This window comes from Cryptomeria japonica, chromosome 6 (genome assembly GCF_030272615.1).
Source record: "Cryptomeria japonica chromosome 6, Sugi_1.0, whole genome shotgun sequence".
In the NCBI taxonomy this organism is placed as follows: Eukaryota; Viridiplantae; Streptophyta; class Pinopsida; order Cupressales; family Cupressaceae; genus Cryptomeria; species Cryptomeria japonica.
In genome coordinates, this window is record NC_081410.1 from 122185294 (window position 1) to 122209393 (window position 24100).

General features: G+C 34.8%; 1 protein-coding gene across 1 annotated transcript in view; it reads left to right on the forward strand.

The window, feature by feature from the left end:
* The first annotated feature begins 2184 nt into the window (after positions 1-2184).
* Positions 2185-24100, forward strand: part of LOC131045090 (protein TIC 21, chloroplastic) — a 55005-nt gene continuing 33089 nt past the window's right edge. The window contains exons 1-2 of the mRNA XM_057978615.2: positions 2185-2684; positions 17585-17842. Of these exons, the coding sequence (XP_057834598.2) occupies positions 2340-2684; positions 17585-17842 (603 nt within the window). The 5' untranslated portion in view covers positions 2185-2339. The remainder of the gene's footprint in view (positions 2685-17584; positions 17843-24100) is intronic.

Below are 24100 nucleotides of genomic sequence, written 5' to 3' on the forward strand. Positions count from 1 at the left end.
AGATTCAGTGTAATTGTCATATCTCTCCCTTGTCAGCATTATGGGGGGGGGGTTTCTACTGTTGGTGCTAATGCTTTCTTAGTTTCACGTTGGAGTGAACTATGTATTTAAAATTTGTTCCTATGTACTAGGCGAATGCACTGGCTAGTTACCCATGCATTTCAACAAGATGGAGCACTTACCATATGGACACTCTTGCATTCCCATTTCTGGAGGTGACCTTCCATTCTTCACTTGATCAATTCTTTAGATTATTGACACTTGTAATTTCAACTAGCAGTTTTCTCTTGCACGGTTGAGTAGTGCCATTGGGGTCACTCGTGTAGATTCATGTGCCATTTGTATCTTTGACTACCAGATGTTTTGCCTTTGTTTGGCATCTGATTATTCAAGTAGTGTTGTTGGGGGCACTTATGCAGATTGTTGTCTTCTTCATTCTGATCATCTTTTGTTTCAGAGGAGGTTCTTATTTTAGCATCTTAGTAGTCATTCTACGACAATATTTGCAACTTCTTCATGTTTCAATGTTTTTTCATGCTCGTCTTTTGTTCCTATCTTTTGGAACATTCTTGTTTGGAGGCTTCTTAGTCCTTCACTTGTGTTTCTCTTTTAGGAGAGGAGTTTTGTTCCCACATGGTTTTCTCCTTTTCTCTACTTTACAGAGATTTCATTGTACTTGGGTACCTCGTAAGGCTTTGTTGCTGGGACCCATTTTTTTGTTTTCATGCATCTAGTCCTTAGTTTTTTAGCTTCTCCCTAAGTTCATCTTAAGTGGGGTGTTGGAGTAATAAGGTTATTTACTTAATTAATTAAATAATCTCGATTTAATAGTTTAGTCACCTTTTTATTTATATTTCACTTAAGCTAAACTTAGGTACATTAATAATTAATTCATTATTAATTATTAATTACTCATCCTAGGGTTTTTACTTTTAGGTTTTGATATGCTTTTATAAGGATTGATCCCTTTGTAATCATTACACTGATGATTATTATTGCATATTTTTTTTTGCTTCAGGCTTTCAAAGCACCTTGTTTGTGTTTCAATATCTCTTGTACGTGACAGGTTATTTGCATGTAGGTGTTCATTGGGTTCTGTGAGGTTGTATTTCACAACTTTAACAATCATTACAAACAAATATTCTATTAAAAAAAAGTCCTTTTAAGATCCATAAAACCTTTTTTTATATTTGCTTTGCTTAGACTACTTGATAGCTTATACTTTTTTTTTTGTGTGTATTACTATGCCATTGTAATAAAAAAATTAGATTCATTTAATGATGCAATTTTAAAACATGTAATTAGATTGCAGACATTTAAATCTAGCACATATTGACAAACTTATTTTACATAATATTTTTTTATATTGTTATACTATTTTTATTAAAAAATAGGGAAAAGATTCAATTGTTACTTATGTTTTAGGCAATAATCATTTTGGAATACATGTTAATTAAAAGTCTATAAAAAAATCACATATATCAACAATTGTCTATTTGTATGTCCAACAGTTTAAAAAAAAAGTACTTAATAAGAGGAATTGCAAAAATTTATTAATACCCACAATTCCCGTGTAAGTATTGAGCAAAATACTTATTAGAGGTCTATATATTGAATCAGTTGTGCAATTTTTGTGGTGATCAAAGCAAATGATTAATGGGACAACAAAGAATGTGTGTTGGATGTCACCTCAAAATGACCACTTTTTGATGTTAAATCACATATGAAAAAACAAAAAGATCATCAATTTCTTATATACCGTTTAGAAACTCAAGATATGTGAAATTAAGATGAATAACTATTGATACCCTTCCCTAGACTTTTTTGATAATACAAAAAAATACATAAATAATTATATCTACCATATCATTTAACTGCTTTTAAATTCGATTGTAATTTTTTTTTTTTTTCATAAACCCTACCATACCATGTATCTACTATTTTAACATGATCATAAACTCTTAAAACATTCAAATTTAAATCATATGCTACAAACGCTTAGCAGTTACCCAAAAATTTTAACGTTCAATGCATTTTAAAGAAGTCTACTTTGTTGTCAAATCTCCATATTCCTTTCGATATCCCAACAATTGACGCTAAATTCAAATATCCGTCAATTGACGCCTCCAACGTTCACAAGTGACAGAAATATATGACCGACAACAGTTCGTCAATTGACGTCTACAGCTTTCGAATGTGACAGTAATATGTCATACGCTTCCTTGGGCTCATTTCTCAAATATTCTCTCTGCTTTCACAACCATCCCAATTTTTTTTCTGCCAAGCAATCAACAGTACAATCAATTTGATTATTGTGCTGAACATTTTTTCGTCTCACTATGCAGGGGTTATCCCAATCCACAATATGTTTACAAATGCAAATGAAGTTGAAAGGGCTGTCACCACCACTGGATAAACCCCGTCTCAAACCCACTTGTTTTGCCCAGAAAACAAATTTTTCGTCAGGGCTTATTTCTATTCAATTGCCCACGAGAACCCAATTTACTGATATCTCTGCATTTGCATATTTTGGGGCATCCAAATTTTTGAATCCTTTATTTCACAAGGACAATGGGGTATTTTTAAGAAGGAATTTAAATAGAGGGAAGGCATACAGTCCAACCGAAGAAACGGTCGGGTCTTCAGATGCTGACCGTGAACGTGAAATTGAGAAGCTTGCTCAGGTATGCCCTTTTCGTTTAATGCCTCAATGCTTCTGCCTGAACATCCATTTGCTTAAATTCATAAATATTGATGTGCTTTAGCTTAACTTGTTGCTGTTGTATTTATTTTTCGTTCGAATGGTTTATCGAGTTCTTTCAATCCTCTGTGAGAACTGCGTGGTAGTTTTTGTTTGTAGGGCTCTTATTCTTCTGAGAGAGTTCTGGAGAATGTTAGTCTTCCCACCTGCATAGCTATTCTAATTTGCTATACTTTGACATTCTTTAGTCATTCGTAGACTTTTGCGTAATTTCTCTATTGAAGGACAATCCACTATCTGGACTGCTCCAAGAAATTACGTGCAGCTTGTGGGGGATGTTGGAAGAACAAACCATATTCAATACCACAAAGAGGCAGGTAGTGTAATGGTAGAGCACCTCAGCATGCTAATGGAAGGCTTTAGGTTGAGTTCATATAAAATAACACTTCTTTGTTTAGTCCAGACTGCTCGGGTATTCAAGAAAAAGTACTCACCCATGAAGGAACAAAAAGCGATCATTTGATTTTGGGTTAAGCAGGCCAACTTTGTTATCAGATTAGTTTGGTCCATGAAGTTGTTTAGGCCTAAAGTGTAGTTTTGAGGTCAATCTGAACCTTTTCATCAGGTCCATCCTGCGAAAAATATAGTTCATCTGAACACCAGTATATGGACTAGGGTATTGGACAAACGTTAATGAAATGTCTTGATCTTGGCAACTCCTTTTACTTTTGTATTCCATCGGAAGAGGGCCAGCACATTATTTTTGGAAGTTTTCATCACGGGGAAATGTGGAAACAATAACAACTTTGCATTCCTGTTGGAAGTTTTCATTAAGGGCGAGTTTAGAAGTAATAATAACTTCCTATTTCTCTATGTTTTGTAGAGATCTACCAGTGTATCTTAACGTATTATTTTTATGATGTACTACTCGGTGATGCTACTGTGACGTCTTATTTTGTCCTTTTACACATTCTCTCCCTTACAAAAAGTGACCAGCATTTTTTAGGAGGTTAGAGCTCATTTCCTTCATGAGAGCCATTGGGTGCTCTATTTTTCTAAGATAATAATTTCTCAATACATTGCCTTGCAAGCAATGAAGTATTCACCCTTGCTGAGTATCGTCTCAAGCCATTGCATATGTGCAAGATCAATGACTCTGTTTGACGAATAAATAAAATCCATCTCAACTACAAACAAACGCCTAGATAATCAACATGAACCTTTCAGATAATTATTTCCAGGGAGGATTGGCATCAATTGCAGATACAAACTTCCAGGAAATTTGAAGCAATTCTAAAAAGTTCGACATAGAGGATCCTTCATCTTAAATTTTCAGTGAGAAGCATTCACAATATCCTAAAGGAAATAAAGATGAAGTTCTAGCTTAATGGTCCAATTTCTATAAACACCAAATTGCACTTAACACTTAAAGTTATCCTACATTAGGAGCCTTGTCTTCCACTACAGAGACCAGACTTCTGGTAAATTTAAAGCAATTCCAGAAAATTTGATTGATACATCAGATCCTTCATCTTAAGTTTTTAGTAAGAAAAACTCACAATATCTAGATCAAAATCAGGATGAAGTTAAAGCTAAAATAAATGGTCTGCATTTGTATGAATGCCAAATGGCTGTTAACGCTAAAAGTTATTGTACATTGGGACCTTAGCATTAACTGCAGAATCTAATGATCCAGTAAGTTTGAACTTTGAAGCAATTCTAGAAAATTTGACACATGCGACCTTCATCTTAAATTTTAAGTAAGAAGCATTCACAACATATAGATGTGAATTAAGATGAATTTCAAGCTGAAATGTTATATTTTGGTATGAATGCCACATGGCACTTAACACTAGAAGTTATCCTACATTGAGCTGTAAACATTCTATTTTGGTTAAGCCGAGCCTAATTTATTGCACCACATCCAAAGAAACATATAGGCATTATATTCAATCATTTTCAGATCTTTTATGGTGAGTGTCAAGGGACATGCATATCTTCCAAATTTCAAATAAAGTCTCAAACTTTATTTGTGAGATCTAAAATATTTAAGATTTACTCTTAGTTGTGGAGATAACTGCCATAAGGTTAGCCAGATAAGTCAAATTATTGCCTTGGTCCAATCAATTTTATCTGTGATAGATACTCATTATCTCAAAATACATTTTTATCATTTATAACCTAAGTCACAAGGTTCGAATTCAAATTCGAATTCGACAGCCATGAAATTTGGATGAAATTCAACAAGGGAAAAATTTAAAAAAAAAAATTCGGATAAAATTTGCCTTATATAATTTTGTTTATTTTTAAATATATGTATACTTCTTATAAATTATCAAAATAGCCCTCATGTCTCACACTGCTATCAAAATAGCCCTCAAGTCTCACACTGCTATATGTATACGGCGACCTTGGCAGCCATGGAAGTGAATACCCGTGACCCAGCGGTTGCAGATACTGAGAATACCCGCGACCCAGTAGATACAAAGCATATACAAAGAATACCCGTGACCAGCTGAGTTGTTGTTTAGAGGCGGATGGCAGCACTGTATAGAGAAAATCCGCCAAAAATCTTCAAAAAAACCCTAAACACTTTTCAGAAACCCTAGAAAAATACTTTTTAAAATTTTAACTTTAATAAAAAAAGATGACGTCCTGGCCGTACAAATTTATGGCTGAATTTGAATGAATTTTTAATAAAAGTTTGAAATTCGATTAAATTTGAACTTCATCCATGAAATTCGCTGTATTCTGTGACTTGGTTTATAACTTTAAAAATTGAGTTTCTTTGGTTATAATGTAACTTCATAGTGCAAGAATAGAAAGCTGAATAAGGATTGTCATCTCTTTGGCCTAGTTGATTTCCATTTTTACAATTTTTCTCTGGTTTCTGGTTGTTTGTTTTTGTCATAAGATTTCTATATCTTTCCAAGTTGAAACCTAGATGCATTTCTTTACCTATTTTATCTACAGTGGTAGCTTCTTGTGGTTTGTCACACATGCATGGCTTATCCGGAAATATTTTCAGAGCTGCCTTGGTGTTGTATCTTACAAATCTCACATTGTGGCAAGACTTGGCCTTGTCATCTTGTTACTAAGCAGTTGCAGCGTGCATCATTAAATCTTGTGTCAGTGACAAATGTACTATGTGGCCGCATCCAGTTAACATGTATATGGTCTTGCATTTAGCAGTGAATATTCCAAAACTTGTTTTAGCTAAGCAAACTTATGGAACGCCTCCAGATAGGCATGCAGGCAGTTCATTTGATAATTCTAGTATCCTTTACAAACTATGTACCATTACGGATTTGGATATGAGGTTTCTGTTACTTTGTGTATCTATGGTATGGCTTGGTTATCCACATAGAAAGAAATATAAAAATTATAGGAAACATAAACAAAATTAATCATAATAGCAGTGTTACATGCTTAAATTAAAGAACAACAAAACATGCTTAACTTTTGGTTTGATAAAGGCAGATGAAATATGACTAGGAGCAGTTTTGTGTGTGTTTTTAAATTATGTTCATAATTTTTTTAATAAATTTTTTGTTTTGACCATGACTGTTGTTCTCGAGCCAGCGCTTTTAAAAAAAAAATGTTTTTATTATATGGCAGTTTGGTGCCCTAGATTATAGAAGAAACTATGAGATACCAAATGCGATAGCACTACTAGAATGGTAATGGTGCTTGTATGGGTATGGGGCCTTCAGGGCAGTACCCGTTTATGTAGATATAACAAATGTTAAGGGACACTTTTGCATTTTTTCTGAGTTTCAACAGAATCTTAAGCTTGTTTAGTTGAAAAATAAATTGTATAAAAATTCAAACAGATACTTCCAACCATAGCTATTAGCCAATCAACATAAAGAGAGCCTTTTATTTATTTAGAAATTTCATATAAAAAAATAAAATTATTAATATTTACACCTAAGCATTTTGTAGGATGTAACATAAGCAATTCCATACTAAAATGAAACAAAACTGAACAGATTTATCTGTTCTTTTGGCCTAGCTGATTCCCATTTCTGCAATTTCTAATCATCAGTTGTTCTCCACAACCTTGGTGCCAATTCTCAAAACCAATGCTGATGTGATGCTAGCATATGCATCTATCTCTCTTCTAACATAATATACAATATAATCTCAATCGCGATGGCAAATAGAATGTAATCTTTGGTTCCAATAATTATATTTTGACCAAAACTAGCTTTACCAATGGAAGGCAAGTCTATGATGGAATAATAGCTGCACAGGAGTTATTGCACCTATAAATATTAAAACACAGAGGGATGCTTGGGGCTGCTCATAAAATCAGATATGTCAAAGGCTTTTGATAGGAGCAAATGAAAATTGGTGAGACTGTGAGAAAATTTAACATTTATAGAGACATCATACAATGGGTTATTAACTGCAATTCTGTATCAGCTTCTTTGCAATTGTAATCCATAGAGATGTTTTCCTATGGTTTTAATAGGCACAAATAGAGGCATGCACAATTCTTCTTTCATTACTATAGGTTCGCATTAACATAATTTATATCCTTTAATGGATTTTGATACTTCTTTCATTTTGGGAATACACATACATTTGCAAGAGAACCATGGTCGTACTGCTAAAATGACTTGAAACTTTGGAAGTATGAGCTTCCCTCATTGATAGAAGTTTTTCTTCATTTGATTCACATAGCTTGTCCAATTTGTAGTGTAGCTAATTTTTGAGGTAGAAATCAACCTTATCTTGAACAGTCAATTTTCTTGTCTTCAAGTGCTGATGTGTTTCCTCAAAATCTGCATCTTGTGTATATGCTTCCCCACAAGCTTCCCTTTTGAGAGGCTTAGATTGTGAAATGGTTGTCAAGTCTGAAACTTGTTTTGAAATTGGTGGCTTAGATCGCATACCTGCCATTACATTTGTGCTTCTTTTCAAATTTCTTGTACTTGATCACCAAATGGAATTGTTAAAGAAATCATGTCCATTTGTAGTGTGTTTCTTATTGTAATTTATCATGTGCTGGCAAAAAAGTTTATGCTCAACTTGAACAATTGTATCCTTTGCCTTCAAATATCGTTTCCATTTCGTAATGATTGAACAAGTGCATTAATAGAACAGTTTCTTACAACTTCAGAAAATTCCTCTAAATGATGACAAATTAGCTTCCTTTCTTGCCATAAATCCGCCCATATGGCACATCCACTTGCATCCATTTCAACTTTGAATGGATGCTGCAAATCAGGAAGAGCAAGCACTCATGCATGGTTGATTTTGTATTACAATGAATCAAAAGTGCCTTCCTGTTCCTTACCCCGGTGAAAACCCTTGCCACTTCACAGTGGCATATTATGTTGTTATTGTAGAGAATTTAGGAATAAACTTTCTAATATACTGAATTGTTCCAACAAAGCTCCTTGCTTCTGTAGTGTTGGTGAATTGTTGATAATCTCAATTTTTTCTGTATCAACTCTTATCTCTATTCCATTGAAATGTCCAAAATAAACCAGTGATCGCTTTGTAAAGACACATTTCTTTACGTTGCATAGTGTTTCTTTGAGTTCCTGGCTTAGTGGGATGAGGTTTTGGGGACAATAATTTTTTTTAAATTTGGGGACAGTAGGATGACAACTATCAGAATAACTTAAACAAACTAAAAGCAGCTGAAATTTTAAGTAAATATGATGTATAGCACCTGCAATGACAGTCCTCCCCCTTTTCCCTTTCAGGTTTTAAGGGTTTTTCCTTAAAAAGATACCTTTTTAAAAAAAAATTATGCACCAAATAGAGCAAGCTGTCCTGAAAAAGGGACTGTTGAGACATGGACCAGCTAGGACTCGAACCTAGGACCTTCCAAACACTGTTGGAGTGCTCTACCACTGAGCTACTAGCCCATCTTGGACTAGTCCATCGTTGATCCGGGTGTGGCTTATTTCCAACACCAACACCCCCCCTTAAGCCACACCTCTTGTGTGCTTGGGGCTCCTAGCCTGGACCTGGCTCTGATACCATGTTGAGACATGGACCAGCTAGGACTCGAACCTAGGACCTTCCATACGCTGCTGGAGTGCTCTACCACTGAGCTACTAGCCCCTTTTGGACTAGTCCATCGTCGATCTGGGTGTGGCTTATTTCCAACACCAACACCCCCCCTTAAGCCACACCTCTCGTGTGCTTGGGGTCCTAGCTGGTCCATGTCTCAACAGGGACATTCCCTCCAAGTCCCTAAGTCCTCAGGACAATACTTGGACTTTGGGGGTATGTGACCTCTTGAAACAATGATATTAATATCTTTATTTCTTTCAAAAACTTGAAAGACTTGTATCGACTAATGCCGTTATGCTTTGTCTGTTGCACAGAAAACCAAAAAACAATCTAGTTACACTATTACACATGTAGAACTTGTTTCCATTTTGAAGGATGGTCTTCTTTACGCTCTCCTCCTCCATGCAAACTTGGTGGTACCCAATTCAAGCTCCTCCTAGTTGATATTTTGAATGTTGAAGTGGACCCATCAATTCACAAGATTGGTTACTTGTTCTTGATAGTAATCTTGTTCAAGGCAAGTCTCCAACAGTCTCCATTCTATACCATGATAATGTGTGACCTTCACTGTCAAATACTAGGGTGGATGCTCTCTTTTTCTAACATTTCTTGAAGCCGTTTCATTGTTTGATTGCTCTTCAAGTGTTATTGCCTAGACAAACCATAGAATAAATTTTGCCAACAAATGATACTTATAAATATAAAATATGATGTTTCCACAGTCCATAATTGTTTGTTTAATATTTTCTGGATAAAACTGTGTTAAAATATTTTTGTGTCAACATTTCGATCATACCACATGATCCCTCATCAGGATAAGAAATAAATAATGTTGGGAAAATTGGAAGATTTAGCAAGCATAAATATAGGCAGGATTTACAAAAACAAGGACGTGAGAAATTGTACTGTCCCAGGGTTTGTGAATTCCTCTTTAACTGATGCAAAATATTAACTCAGTTCATATGTCTAATTGGCAATGCAGAATTTTCCCTTGGAGGGATCTAACCCAAACTCAGATCAGATATAATTCTCTATACATTTAGCAGAGAAGGAAAATAAGCACTGAAAATATAGAATAGTTGAATTCTGATGCAATCTGGAACGTTTATTTATTACATCAAGGAATCATACAGGAGTTAAATGAGTCCAAAAGTCACCTCCATGATCCTTAGTACACCCAGGGCTGTTACTGAACTGGTTAAACAGTTTGTAACCAGATTGGGGATGACTGATTGATCACTTTGCTACAGTTCCCACCTGGTGGAAATTTGCCCAGATTTGATTTCTGCAAACTGCCTTTAATCGGTGCTGGGTTAGGGTTGGAAACTTCACTATGGGTTTTTGGGTAGCGAGATGTAATGTCCCCACTTTGAAATAAAATTTAATAATAAATGATAATAATAAAATTAAAATATTTAAAATTAAATTAAAATATAAAATAATATAATTAAATATAATTAAATATGATTAATTAAAAATTAATTAAGTTAATGAAAAGTCAAAAGACATGAAAGGAAAAGTTGTGACTCCCTCAACAATGAGATATAAAAGGGAGAAGAGAACCTCATTTGAGAGGGGGAATAATTTGAAAATGAGAGGTGCAGATCTGATATAAATAATAAATGCAGATCTGATTATGAGAGGTTGTGTCCCTTTCAAAGGGCAGAAATAATGAAGAGTTGCACTCTTTCAAAGGGTGCTAATGGTGAAAGGGCGTGTCTCTTGCCAAAGGGTATACATGATGAAGTGGTGTAACCTTTCCCTCACATTGAGAGATATAAAGGAAAGGAATCAAAGCATCCAATAACATCACCATGGATTGATAAGATCAGAACTGTTTTTATGTTACAAGCAGTAACATCTTTGTTCTTAGTGGTATGCATGGGGATGAGCTGAGTTGTTCATTCACATTTTGGCATAAAGTGGTTATATATACTTATGGATAGAAAACCGGAAGAACACCACCATCATTGCCCAGTTGGGTGGTTCTATATGCACAGAGTCAGTAAACCAGATCGCATGAATACATGGACTGGTGTCAGGGATGACAGTATATACATAGCATAGTGACAAAGAACTACAACACAAACCACGACAGTACAGTTTCCATTACAAAATCAGTCATAGACACAAATTACATACTCATATCAATGAATGACACCTTCAGAACTGCTGGTATCATTAACTCTATCAGTCATAACATATCCTTAATTGTCAAAATCCGGAAAGCTGATCAAGATAAGTTCCATTATTCGAATTAATCTCAGAATTTTATAGTAAAATATATCTAATTCTGATAAAATTGTATTTATTAATATATTACTATTCTAATTTGTGGTTATTAGAATGGATGTCTCAGGTTTAAATTAAGGGAAATCCCAAGTTGGGACATTACACGAGATATGCTCTGTGCAGCTTGGATCAAGCAAATAAATCAGGTGACCCCCCTTTAGAGGTTAATTTTCCAGGCGTAGTACCAAATTGAGTATGTAGATGTTATATAGGTTGTCTAGCCACTTTACAGAAAGGAAAGACTTTCAAACAATGATGACCAGAAGCTGGTCACTTGCTGTCCTTACAGCAGGTGCGCTATCCTGAGATCTTGTTAGATGCCTTGAAAAGGAGTGAAGCACAAGATTTTAGCCAACAACCAAGTGATTAAAAGATAAAAAGGTCTGAGCGAGGGTTTTCATCCCACCTCAAAGTGCTGTAACTCTAGGGTTTTCATCCAAAATTACAGGTCAGAAATTAATTTTGAAAAAATCTATTCTCCATATCCCCCAAATGAGCCTTGAGCTCAACTATTTACACCTATTTGAAACCAACCAAAGATAAGCTAATCTTGTTTGAAGTTGAATTCCCTTTGGCGCTCACCTGAATATCACCTTTAATTTTTCATTTGAATTTTGAAGACTTAATTTTATATTTATATTTCATGTTTTATTAGTTATATTTTATACTTAAATATGAATTAAATAATGTGTTGGTTTGGTGTTTAAAAACACCTTTATTCCATGAGTGGTCTGGCAGCTGACCTGATTAGGGGGAACATGACAGAATGGCCGACAAGCATTGAGGAGAGAAAGCCAACTTTTAAAATAGAGAAATAAAACAAATAATACAGTAAAACAAAGCCAAAAAAATTAAAGGATAACTCACGAGACAGGAAGTACAATAAGAACAAAGAAATAAAGTAAGAAGGAAAAGGCAAAGAAAAGTGAAATAACAAATTGTTGAATAAGAAAAATAAAAGAATAGCTAGTAAAAATATAAATTGATGAAAATAGAGAAATAAGAAAAATAAAATAAATAAAATAGTGGTAACAAATTAAAGAGAACAAAGGATGAAAAGAAATGAAAAGGAGTGATAAATTAAACTAAAGAGTAAATAAGCAAAATAAAACAAGGAAATAGGAGAGAGAAAAAAAGACAAAATTGAATCTAATTAATAAATAACACCAGGGAAACCAACTACTAGAAGAGAAATTAATAATCACAATAAAACAGAAGGAAGAGAAAAACATGATAAGAAAAAGGGGTAGAAGACTTCAACAAATAGGACACAAAAATGAACCCAAGGAAACCCAAGAACAACTAAAAATAAATACCTATATATTTATTGTCATTTACATAACTATAAATATATTACAGAGGAAAAGAAAAGAGAACAAGAAAGAAGACGATGAGAGAAAGAGGGTTAGAACATGAGAGGAAAGAAAAAGGGAGGACAAGGTCAAGGTGTAGAAACAAACTACATGATGAAGGAAGAAAGAATGAAAGGAAGCTAATAACAAAGGGAATGAGAATGGTGAGACGGGGATTGAGGAAGGAAAAAAGGAAAGGAGGAAGGAGACAAGAAAGCAGACATGAGGGGAAGAGATCAATGGGAGGTAGAGGCAGCTAAGTTCTTTAGATGGGCAAGCAATGGTTTACAAGAGAGACTCAAAGGCCATCCATCACCATAGTTGAGGCTGGAAGGCTGGTTGATGATTTCTATGACTTCCTAGAGTTTTCTTCTTCTGAAGTTTGTTTAGCTTAGCCAAGATTTGACAATCTGCTAAGAAAATATGGTGTTTGGAGTTGAAAAGTCCTTGGAAAGAGCTAACTTGGTGTAACAATCATGTTTAATATCCGCACTATGTTCCTTGAGTCTAGTTCTAAAAGAGTGATCAATCTCTCCAATGTGTGGGAGATCACAAGAGCACATGACCTTATAGACTTTAAAATGAAGGGGTCCATGGGGTATTTGAGAGATGGAAACCGGTTGTGAAGGGGGTCAATTGGTTTTGAAGCACATCAAATGCCTTTTTTAATTCCTAGGTATGTGTTTGCTTTTATAAACCATTGAGTTTGAAGACCTTGGTTAGGTGTGAGAGTTCTAATTCTAGGAAACCATCCATCACAAATTCAATAATCCCTTGCTGCGAAAGTTTTCAGAATGCCAACTTTTTTAGGAAGGATCATGATTGGAGGAGGAATGGAGGTAAAAATTAGTATGGGTGGCTTTTCTAAAGATGCAGTGACCAAGGGAGCCATCAGGTTTTTTGATTAGAAGGACATGAAGGAAAGGGAGTTGGTCATTTGATTCCAACTCTTTGGTGAAAGTGATGCATTTATCAATGTTGCTTAGGTGGGAATGAAACTTTTCTAAGTTTTGTTGGCCATGTGGCCAACAAAATATTAGTATTGTCTACATGGTGCTTCCACCATTTGGGCTTGAGGGGGAAAGAATGAAGGGAAATCTCTTCAAAATGCTCCATATAGAGGCAATTGAATCTCATGCTCTAATGTCCTATAAGGAGGCAAATCCTTGGGAGTTTGGAACACTTTTTTCTTTTATCTCTTTTTAGTACCTTTTATCTTAAAAATCTATACTACATCAACTTTTTTATTCTTCAAAGTAAGTAAACAACATCATTTACTTGCTTGAGTGAGTTTTTTGGCTGGTTAGTGTTTACTATGGCAAGCTTGGCCTCGCTTTGATGGTATAACTGACCCCATCCTTGACGCATTTGAATTTGTTTGGCACTCATGAAGATAGCATCCCTGAGATACATATTACTGCTAAACATGACATCAAATGCAGCAAGTGGTATCATATCTGCTTTCATCTCATTGACACATTTTGGATTAATATCAAATTTGATTTTTGTGGCTTTTTGTTATTTGGATTAATATCACATTCTGGATGATCATAACTATTTTAACCAATTCTGTTAATAATTTTTTTCAAAATCAAATCAGACGAGCTGATATCAACAAGCGCATTTGCCATGGTCTTCTTGATTCTTAAAAGCTTGCTTGTTTGATTTCTTTTTTATTCTTTGCATGCCACTTTGGTAGCAGTGCCATCCTATCTATTGTCTACATTGGAACTATTCTCTATCTCCATTTTTCTTATAACAATGCCATGGGCTTCTAGGAGTACTCCTTAGCACAATTCTTGGGATGCACTCCCTGATGCAACTCTCAATATTTTTCATAGGTTTATCATTAAAACAACAACTGGAACGACTTTTTGGTTTTTTACAAACCTATTAGTCTGGCATTCTTCTTAACTTATACTCTTTGCAAAATTTGGATGGATGATTTTGCTCTTTCTTGGACTGATTTGTTGATTGATTTTGTTTGGATGATTCTCCCTCACCTTGCTTCTTTTGTTCCTTCATGCATCATGCCTACACACATGCTTCATCAAGGTCCTTTGGTTTGCCATAGATGACTTGTCTCCTTATGTGTAAATGAAAACCAGCCTATGCTTGGTCAAATTGTCCTCATCTTTCAAGTCCAAACCCATCAACATGGCTTATTCAAAGAATTTTGTAATATTATGCTGCACACTTCAACTATTGCCTCGTAAATGTTTGGTCAGTGCTATGCCCAGTATGGGAGGAATTAATTTTTAACAACTATTTGAATTCATCCAACCTAGTTACAATTGTCTTTTTCTTCTTTTGTGAAGAAACTTGATATCATCAAATTAGAGTGCAACTCTCCATTCTGAGATGTGCAAAAGAAATCTTTGGTGCTGCAGTAACATTGTGCCTGCTAAAGTAAACCTTCATTTGTTTTTGACAACTTATCTAGAATTTCAGTGCTTACCTGCTTTCAAAAGCCTCTATATCATCTTTGTAAGGGGGATACTTGGATGATTTTATCTTAGTTTTTCCTTTGCTTCTCACAGGCCACTCCTCTTCATCTTTGAATTTATTTTTGAACTTGTCTTCATCATGGGGCTTCTCCTCTTCTATACGATTTTTTTTTGGTAAGAGTATGAACAACCATCTCAATAGATGTTTGTTTCTTAGCCATGAGCTCCTGTTGCTTGGTTATGTTATGTTGCAGCTTCATTACATACTGCATATTTGATTCCAAGCTACGAGTTCTTCTTGCAAGATCCTTTGGCGATTTTCCATACTTCTTGATTCCACTTTTGTAGTAAATTTTGATTTGTAAAGCTCAAATTCTTCTCTCTTTGATCATTTTACTGTCATGCAAATCAACCAAACACTATCGACAATAACCAAAAATTAAACTTACTTTGACACCAATATGAACTAGTTGGAAGTTATAGAACATAAGAATGTTCTTTTAATTGAATTCATCATCTAAAGGATAGTTTTGCATGCAAATTGTGTTAAGTTAGTGCTCTTTAGTTGTTGCCGTTGGAAACATAGTCTAAAAACTCGTGGACTCGCCACTGACTCGTGAGTCCATGGGAGCCATGAGTCGACTTGCCAAGGACTTGCGAGGCGAGTCCATCTGAAAGACTCGCGAGTCTTTCAGATGGACTTGCGCGACCCAAAAAAAACTTCATGCAAGCTTTAAAAGTGAGTTTTATTTTTATTTTTTTGCCTTCATTTGGCGTAATTGAGGGAGTGAAATATCTCATGAAGGGTTTTTTTGCCAATAGAAAAATTAGACCCGATGCCTATATAAAATAATAAAAGTATTTTTGGCCTCGCGGGAGCGCGCAAGGGGCACTGCCCCTTGATCTCGCAAGGGGCGATGCCCCTTGACCCCAACTTGGGGGCACTGCCCCCAAACCCCCTGTCAAAAAATATAGGGGGAAACTGCGCTGATGGAAGTAGTGAAAATTTAACCTCCGAGTCTGATTAGACTCCATATAACAACATAATTAGCATTGAAGGAATCTGGGTATTTAGATTTAGTATTTCAAATTTCAAATATTGCGTGTTTGTAAATCATATGACATGTGTAATGTTTCAATTATGGCTCTTATGTTCTCTAAATGCATTAATTTCTTTATGTTTTTTGGTAAAACTACGGTTTTTTTTTTTGCCGAGTCCTTGCCGAGTCTTTTGCGAGTCTTTCACGAGTCCGAGTCCGAGTCCAAATTTTTGGTTTGCTGAGTCCGTGGCGAGTCCGAGTTTTTAAACTTTGGTTGGAAATGAAAGAAATATTGCAATTTTTAGTTGTTGAAAATGAAACAAATATTGCAATGGCTGGAAAAGAAAAAATTTACAAACCAAACCAAACTTGACACAAGAAATTTATTTGGAAACCCTAGTGTGGGGTAATCCAACTGGAAGTGACAATAGTTCAACTTCTTCTCCTTATCCTGACCAAAACAATTACAAAAAGTTCAAAAAGATTATGCTACAACAGGCATCCTATTGTTATGCTCATTCGAAGTACTCTTTTCTCTATACTTCTTCCTAACAACCAAATGAATTCCTTTTCACTCTCTTACATGGAATTGAATTTGTGTTTCTCATTTATAGAATCTTTGGGAGGATCCTTTTATGCACCAAAGGGCTCTTGATTGACTTTCTGTGGAAGAGACACCACTTTCTGATGTTACTATACCCATTCAGATTCCAGTGACAAAACAACTAGATTACCCGCTCAGATTCCAGTGACAAAACCACTAGATTAGACTGGGAGAAACCATTATCTGCAGAAAATACTGTGATGGACAATTCTATATCTGCTATCTGTAAAATGGGGAACCTCTACTTGACAATGACAAAACTGCCATTTGGAAAGTGTGAAACCGCCAGTTGACAAAGGTGCAACTACAGTCTGAAAAATGCAAAACTGCCAGTTGACAAGGACACAACTGCCATGTTATGCTTATAATTTTGTCATTTATATAAGCCTAAAGACAAATAGAAATAACATGACTTTTTGTGAAACAGTGGTTAAGGTCTTTCATTATTTGTGCCTTCTTTAATTAAATGTGAAGGAACTATTCTTGGGATCGTTTACCATGCATAGATGTATCTTTTCACTGACAAGTGCTACTAAACCACATTCAGCTTGTCACTGTAGAGAGCACCATCAGCTTTAATCAAATTTAGAAGAAAAATGGATTTATGACTTTAAGCATCAAAAAACTATTCTTGGGATTGTGTGCTATGTATGGATGTATACTTTCGACGAAAAGTGCTACTAAACAACATTCATCTTGTCACTATAGAGAGCAGTAGCACCATCAACTTTAATCAAATTTAGAGGAAAAAGGGCTCCACATTTGAAGCATTTCAACAAATTTAAGAACATTGTGGAAGGTCCAGGTGCCTTTTAAGAATGTTTACCAGCTTTTATCCTTGTGAGATATAATTTTGAAGTACATATAATTAGATCCTTATATGGTTTGATGGAAATGTAGTCGATGAATATACAGTTGATATACAAATTACTTTGTGGCTTGAATATTCTAAAATTAATCAAGAGACATTGCTGTAATTATTGAATTTCAATTTCAAATCTTCTTGCATTGCACTCAAGAATAAACCACAAACTTAAGCTGAATGACATATTTTAGAGAAAAGTACATCACATAATTGTTGGCTCCAAATTAATGTTGTTGTTGATACATAGGTTTCCAAACGGCTAGAAAGGACTGGAATATATTTTAAGCGGTTGGGAGGGTTGGGTTTCTGGAGCCAGCTTGTGTGCACAGTCGTATCTGCTGTGATACTTGCTTTCTCAGCAGTCATTACTGGGAGCCCTACATCTCCACCAACATTTTACTTGACTGCTGGTGGAATTGCAGCAGCATTTATGTCTGTCTTCTGGTCTTTTGGGTACATTCGGCTATCTGAGCGTCTTCGGAAAAACGCAAATGATCCTGCAAAGGTAAAAAGAGTGACAGATGTGTTAACTATTTCAGCCAAAACTTGTTTTAACTTTTTGGAAATAATTAATAAAATATAGATATTAGTGTGTAGCTAAGAAAAATTGCTGCAATATATTCTTTTTTATTGATTGTTGTCTCTAGTACAACATGTGTGTGCTATATTTAAGCAACACTGTTAGCTTTCACAAGCAAGAATTTTCATGTTGTGTGTTTTATTTGCAACATGAGCCTTTATGATAATATCTCTTAACAGTCATGATATTTCCATTGTCCATACTACTGCTTACAATGTTTCTGGATTTAACTGTCTCAAGATTTTTAACATCAACTTTTCAGATGACACTGCATGACCCATCATCAAGAAGAAGAAACACGATAGATTGTAGATGACGCTTCTTAAAAGGAGGGAGAACCTGGAATGCAAAGCAAGATGGTGAGGACAAAGAAAAAAAAGAAAAAGTGGAAGAAAAGAGAGCAATACCAAATGATTAAAAAGTTAAAAAACTACAGAGTAATTTAAGAAAAACCATGATAAATAGATTTAAAAGGGGGAAAAGTAAAACAAAAATAAGGAACCAATTAAAAAAGTAAAACCACATAGTAGGAGAATTCCAAAACTATCAATCCAAGGAGAAAGATATAATAAAAAGGCTTACTAACTGGATGAACAAAAGAGAATAAGAAAAAATGAGATCCCACATTCCTGTAGCCTTCTCTTTCCTGTCTTCTTAATTGCTTAGATCCTTCTTTTTTCATCTGGTCACTAAACCTTTTTTATTGTATCTTTATCCCAGGACTGATAATTTTGGAATTCTTTTATAGCTTTGTGGTGTTCTTTCATAATTGGTTCCTTATTTTTGTTTTACTTTTTCCTGTTTTAATTTATTTTTCTCATGGTTTCTCTTTAATTTCTTTGTAGTTTTTAACCTTTTATATGTTTGGTGTTGCTGTCTTTTTATCCACTTTTATTTTTTGTCTTTGTCCAGTCTTCTTGTTTTCTCTTCCAGGTTGTCTCTTCTTTTAAGGAGCATTGTTTGCAATCTATCCTTTGTGTTTTTTCTTTCTGATGTTAGATCATGGTGTTTGATCTGAAACATTGACATTAAAAATCTTGACATTGTTAAATCTGGAAATATTGTAAGAGATAATATCTCTGTTCGTGCATGTTATTGAATCGTATTGGATTTCCGAAAGTTATGCTAATTGTCACAAAATCTATGATTATTGATTTGCAAAATTATTTCTCATCCTTGGCAGCTTCTTGGGCTGACAGAAAAATCCATTAGCAAATTACAGCAGAGAAACCCTGATAAGATTCTTAAATATTAGTGTATAACTTGAAAATATGCTATGTACATGTTAGGTAGCAATGAATAGTCATATTCATTAATCTTTGAGATGCACTACCTGAAACTATACCATGTACTTGTTAGGTAACAATGGACAGTCATATCTATCGAACTTTAAGATGTAAACAGGAATTGACCTGGTGCACTACAGGGCACCATGCTCTATAGTAATGCACATTTTAGGTAGCACTAGACAGTTGTATCCATCAAAATTTAGGATGCAAACAGGAATCAAACCAGAGACCGACACAATAAATTTGCAGAAGTAAAACTACTGAACTGGATCAATGGTGAGAAAATTGTGTTAAACAGTTAGACAGAAAACAAAAGCAATGTTGCAATGAGAAACCAAAAGGTTGCTTGTGCATTATCGAATCAAGAGAGTACATTGTTTGATTATGCTCTAAGAATGTGAAAAATTCCTAATCTGTCTGACTTAATGACACCTTTGATTGAGACACCATGCTTTTTGTATCTAATGACTTTCACAATATCTGATCATGACATTTACTAATATCCATGCTTAATTATTGTAAGCTGGTGCACAGATGATATTTTACCGTAAGTAATCTATTACTCTTATATTCCCCCTTAATGGCCATATTGTTGAGATTGTTCACAAGATTAAACATATCTAAGTTTGAAAAACCTATTTTGAAACCAAAAGGTTGCTTGTGCATTATCGAATCAAGAGAGTACATTGTTTGATTATGCTCTAAGAATGTGAAAAATTCCTAATCTGACTTAATGACACCTTTGATTGAGATGCCATGCTTTTTGTATCTAATGACTTTCTCAATATCTGATCATGACATTTACTAATATCCATGCTTAGTTATTGTAAGCTGGTGCACAGATAATATTTTACCATAAGTAATCTATTACTTTTATATTCCCCCTTAATGACCATATTGTTGAGATTGTTCACAAGATTAAACATATCTAAGTTTGAAAAACCTATTTTGACCAAGAGCCTTGATTAAATTATTGACATCCTGTTCCTATGTTGCTCAAAATATCGCAGCACACTTATCCCATTTAAGGAATTGTCATAATGTGAATGCTTTGATGTGTTTTATATTTGCATGATCAACAAGTCTCTTATCAGCTGCAGCACACATTGGTTATTGGTAAGCTGGATGCTTGTATTTGTTGTATCTGCAAAACAGCAAGTATGATTCTCAACCAGTCTGGTTCACATCTTGTACTAACTGCTGCCCTTTTCTCAGCTTCCTTGGATGAAAGAGCCACAAAATTTTACCCATTTAAGAATTAGCTTCTGCACAAACATTGAAAATTTAGCAAGTTGTGACATTATGTCATCAATTGAACTGGCCCATCCAAGCTCTCTATTTCTTGTTAGCTGGCATTCCTTACTTTTTCCTAAAGGTATTCTTGAGTTCGAAGTCCCCTTTTTATATCTCAATATTACCATGGATCTGATTTATGGACAGCTTTTGTGGTTGTTATAAAGTGTTAAACACAATTTGGTAAGTAATTGATTTTGGCCTACTATTAGAATAATATCTTCTTATTCTGTTTGTTAATGGTCATCTTAGTGTAATTAGTTAGTTTCTAATTTCGTCTTCAGCTATCAATTGTTTCTTTATGGAAACATCGATCTTGTAACTCTGTAAATGATCTTTCGATCATTCATGTAATATATCCAATTACCTCTGTAATATGGTATCAGAGCTTTAGGAGAATTTTTTCGAATTTTTTTTAATCCTAATTTCCAATTAGTAGAAATTTTCGAAATTATTCCAGTTCATCCTGAGGGCTTTCATGTTTTTTTTGCTTCATCTCTGTTTTCTTGCATCGTGGGTTTGTTTTTGAGGCTTTATTCCTCAATCTGCGTCGGATTTTTGTAGGGTTTTCATGACATCTTTCCGGCAGCGCGAATCTGAGGTTGTGTCTTTTTCTGGCCTGCCGTGTCTTTTCGGCTCCGCGTTTGATTTTCGATGGGATTTGTTTGCAACAATTGTGATTTATTTTTCGTCTGTTCTGTTCCTGATGGGCATTTCGCGCGATTTCGTCTTCTTTTTGCGATTTTGTTATTGGCGATGGTGGAAACAAAAAAAAATAAATTTCGTCACCCGCAAAATTTTTCTTGTTGTGTCTTTTTGTGCCGGGTGTTCTTTTTTTCTACTTGGGATTTTTTGGCCCCTGTGTCCGTGCTTGTCTGTCTTCCGCCTGCGATTTTCTGTCTTCGACTCTAGCAATCTTGTTTTAAGGCATTCTGCTGCCTCCCAGTCCGCGACTAGGGTTTTTTTGTAACCCTATGTATTATTCTGCGCCAAGGGTTTCACGAATTTCTGCAGATTCGTCTGTATTCTTCTGCCACCTAGGGTTTTTTACTCTCGATTTATTTTTAGTGGTTAGTCATAACGAATTTCTGGGTTCTTTCCTCCAACGACAAAGGGTTTCTGCATTTCGAGCTCTGTTCATGCCGCCTAGGGTTTATATTGAAACCTCAATTCTTTTTTATTGGCTTGGGGTTTTATAATTTTTTGTCCCTTTAAAAATTTTCCAATAGTTTTTATAATTTTTTGTCTTCAAAAAAATTATTTTGGGTTTATATTTTTGTCCTTAAAATTTTTTGTTGGGTTTTACTGGTTTTTCCTCAAGAACAAAGTTTGTTTTTTGATCCGTGTCTGGTTTTGATCGATTTTTCACCTCAAAAATCGTGTCTGGTCATCTGTAATTCACGATGTTCGTGAGGGATTTTGGGTTTTGCATATTTGTCCTCAAAAATCATCGGTACAGGTGTTTCTGCTTTAGGGTTTTTACCCTTTTTTTCCGAAAAGCGATGTTTTGTAAACTTCAGTTTCAGTGTGACGGTTTTTCCCTCAAAAATTGTGGCTTCTTGCAATCTGTTTTGGGGCGTCATGTTCATCTACAAAAGTTTGTGGAAGATTTGTGTCATCTAGAAGTTCTCCAGATTCTGGCAGGGTCAATGGAAGGCTCATCACAGTGACAGGGATAGTGGTAGGCTCTTGTAGCAGAAGGTTCTGAGAAGAAGGGGGCTGCCTTCTTTGTTTTTTTCTCTCGGTTGTTAGGACAATGACCATTAAGGGAGGGTATTAGAATAATATCTTCTTATTCTGTTTGTTAATGGTCATTTTAGTGTAATTAGTTAGTTTCTAATATTGTCTTCAGTTATCGATTGTTTCTTTATGGAAACATTGATCTTGTAACTCTATAAATGATCTTTCGATCATTCATGTAATATATCCAATTACCTCTGCAATACCTACTTCTTGTTATGTTAGGTAAGTGGGCAAACTGTGTGTATGCCAATACTTATGCTGATTTCAAATCAGCATTGACTAAAATTTTCAGCTGGCTCTATAGCTTTAGGAGTTGCAATTTTTCATCTCGAACATTTTTAACAGCTTCTATCACTTAGGTTGTGAAATAAAAATGGGAACTTTCTTCTGCCAAAAGTTTATGTTTTGTAACATCTATTTTTTCATGCATTATTTTTGAGAAAGCTCCATAAATACATCTGTATAACTTAACTGCATACACTCACACAACTGGCTGAACAAATCAATTATAAGTTTGTGGCAAAGAAAGTACACATCTTGCAGGTTTGTTATGACAATGCCAATGCATCTATGTCAAAGGACCTATTGTAGGAGCTCCTATAAACTTGGGTGGATTTGCTAATGTTCTGCTAAGCTTTAGTCCATACATTTAATATAATTAGGATTCTTTCCAAAGAAGATACTGCGATCATTTGAGAGTGCTATATTAGGGCTACTTGTTTCTCTTTCACAAATCAATGTTCACACAGTTTTCATAATTATATTCAAGACCAAAATTCATTATGTCCTCATTTATTCTGATCATGGGTACATGCATGTATCCGTACACAAGGAGAAATATACAGAGTCTAATGGACAACCACCTCCCATGGCTTATCAAGGTCAAGGTAACTTATCTTTATATTTATTAACAAACTTTGACTGCACAAAAGTGTTGTGATCTGCAACTTGGCCTTTATGTGGATGAAACTAGTATCTCCATTACAATAAAACTTTAGATATTGTTGCATATGATTTCTTGGTACAAGGTTGACATGATTTCAGTTACTGGGTACTATGCATTTGTATCATACAAAAAACGTCTATTCTAATCATTCTCCAAATAAAGATAGCAAACATAAAACAACTTTAAAATAATTCCTACTAGGATTAGCCATGAAATGGCTTAAGATTCTCATTGCTTGGGCAATGTTTGGTTTGGTGTCATAGGACACTACTCAACTAAAAGATTGGTTCTCACAAAAATAGGAACATTAACTGGTTTGTTGTCGGCCATGCTAAAATGCTGCAAAATAGACTCAACATATATTCTTTGTCTAACCCAATTTTTTTGTTAGCCCTATCTCATTTGATTTTTATCCCAAGGATGTACTTAGTAGCCCCTAAGTCTTTCATTTCAAACAGTAAAGAAAGATGAAATTTTAAATCCTTAATTGTTTCCTTATCATTACCAAATATCAGCCTATCATTGATAATGATAAAATTATCATTACTCTATTTATTGTAAACTCAAGAATCTGACTTGGACTTAATAAACCTCAACTCTAAATTATACGAAACAAAGTTTTTATATCACATTCTAGAAGACCATTTCAACCATAGAGGGATTCTTTTAACCAACAAACCAAAATTTCCCTACCCTTTTCAATGTAGTGCTTTGGCCATGACATTTAGATGTCCTCCAAATCATTGTCAAAAAAAGTTGCCTTCACATCATCTGCTCAATCTCAAGATCAAAATTAGTAGCACAAGCTAAAACTATTTTAATAGATGTCAATTGTTCAACAATGAAGAAAATCTCACCAAAATTTTATTCTTTTAACCTAGAAATAACCTTTGGCAACCAATTCCACTTTGC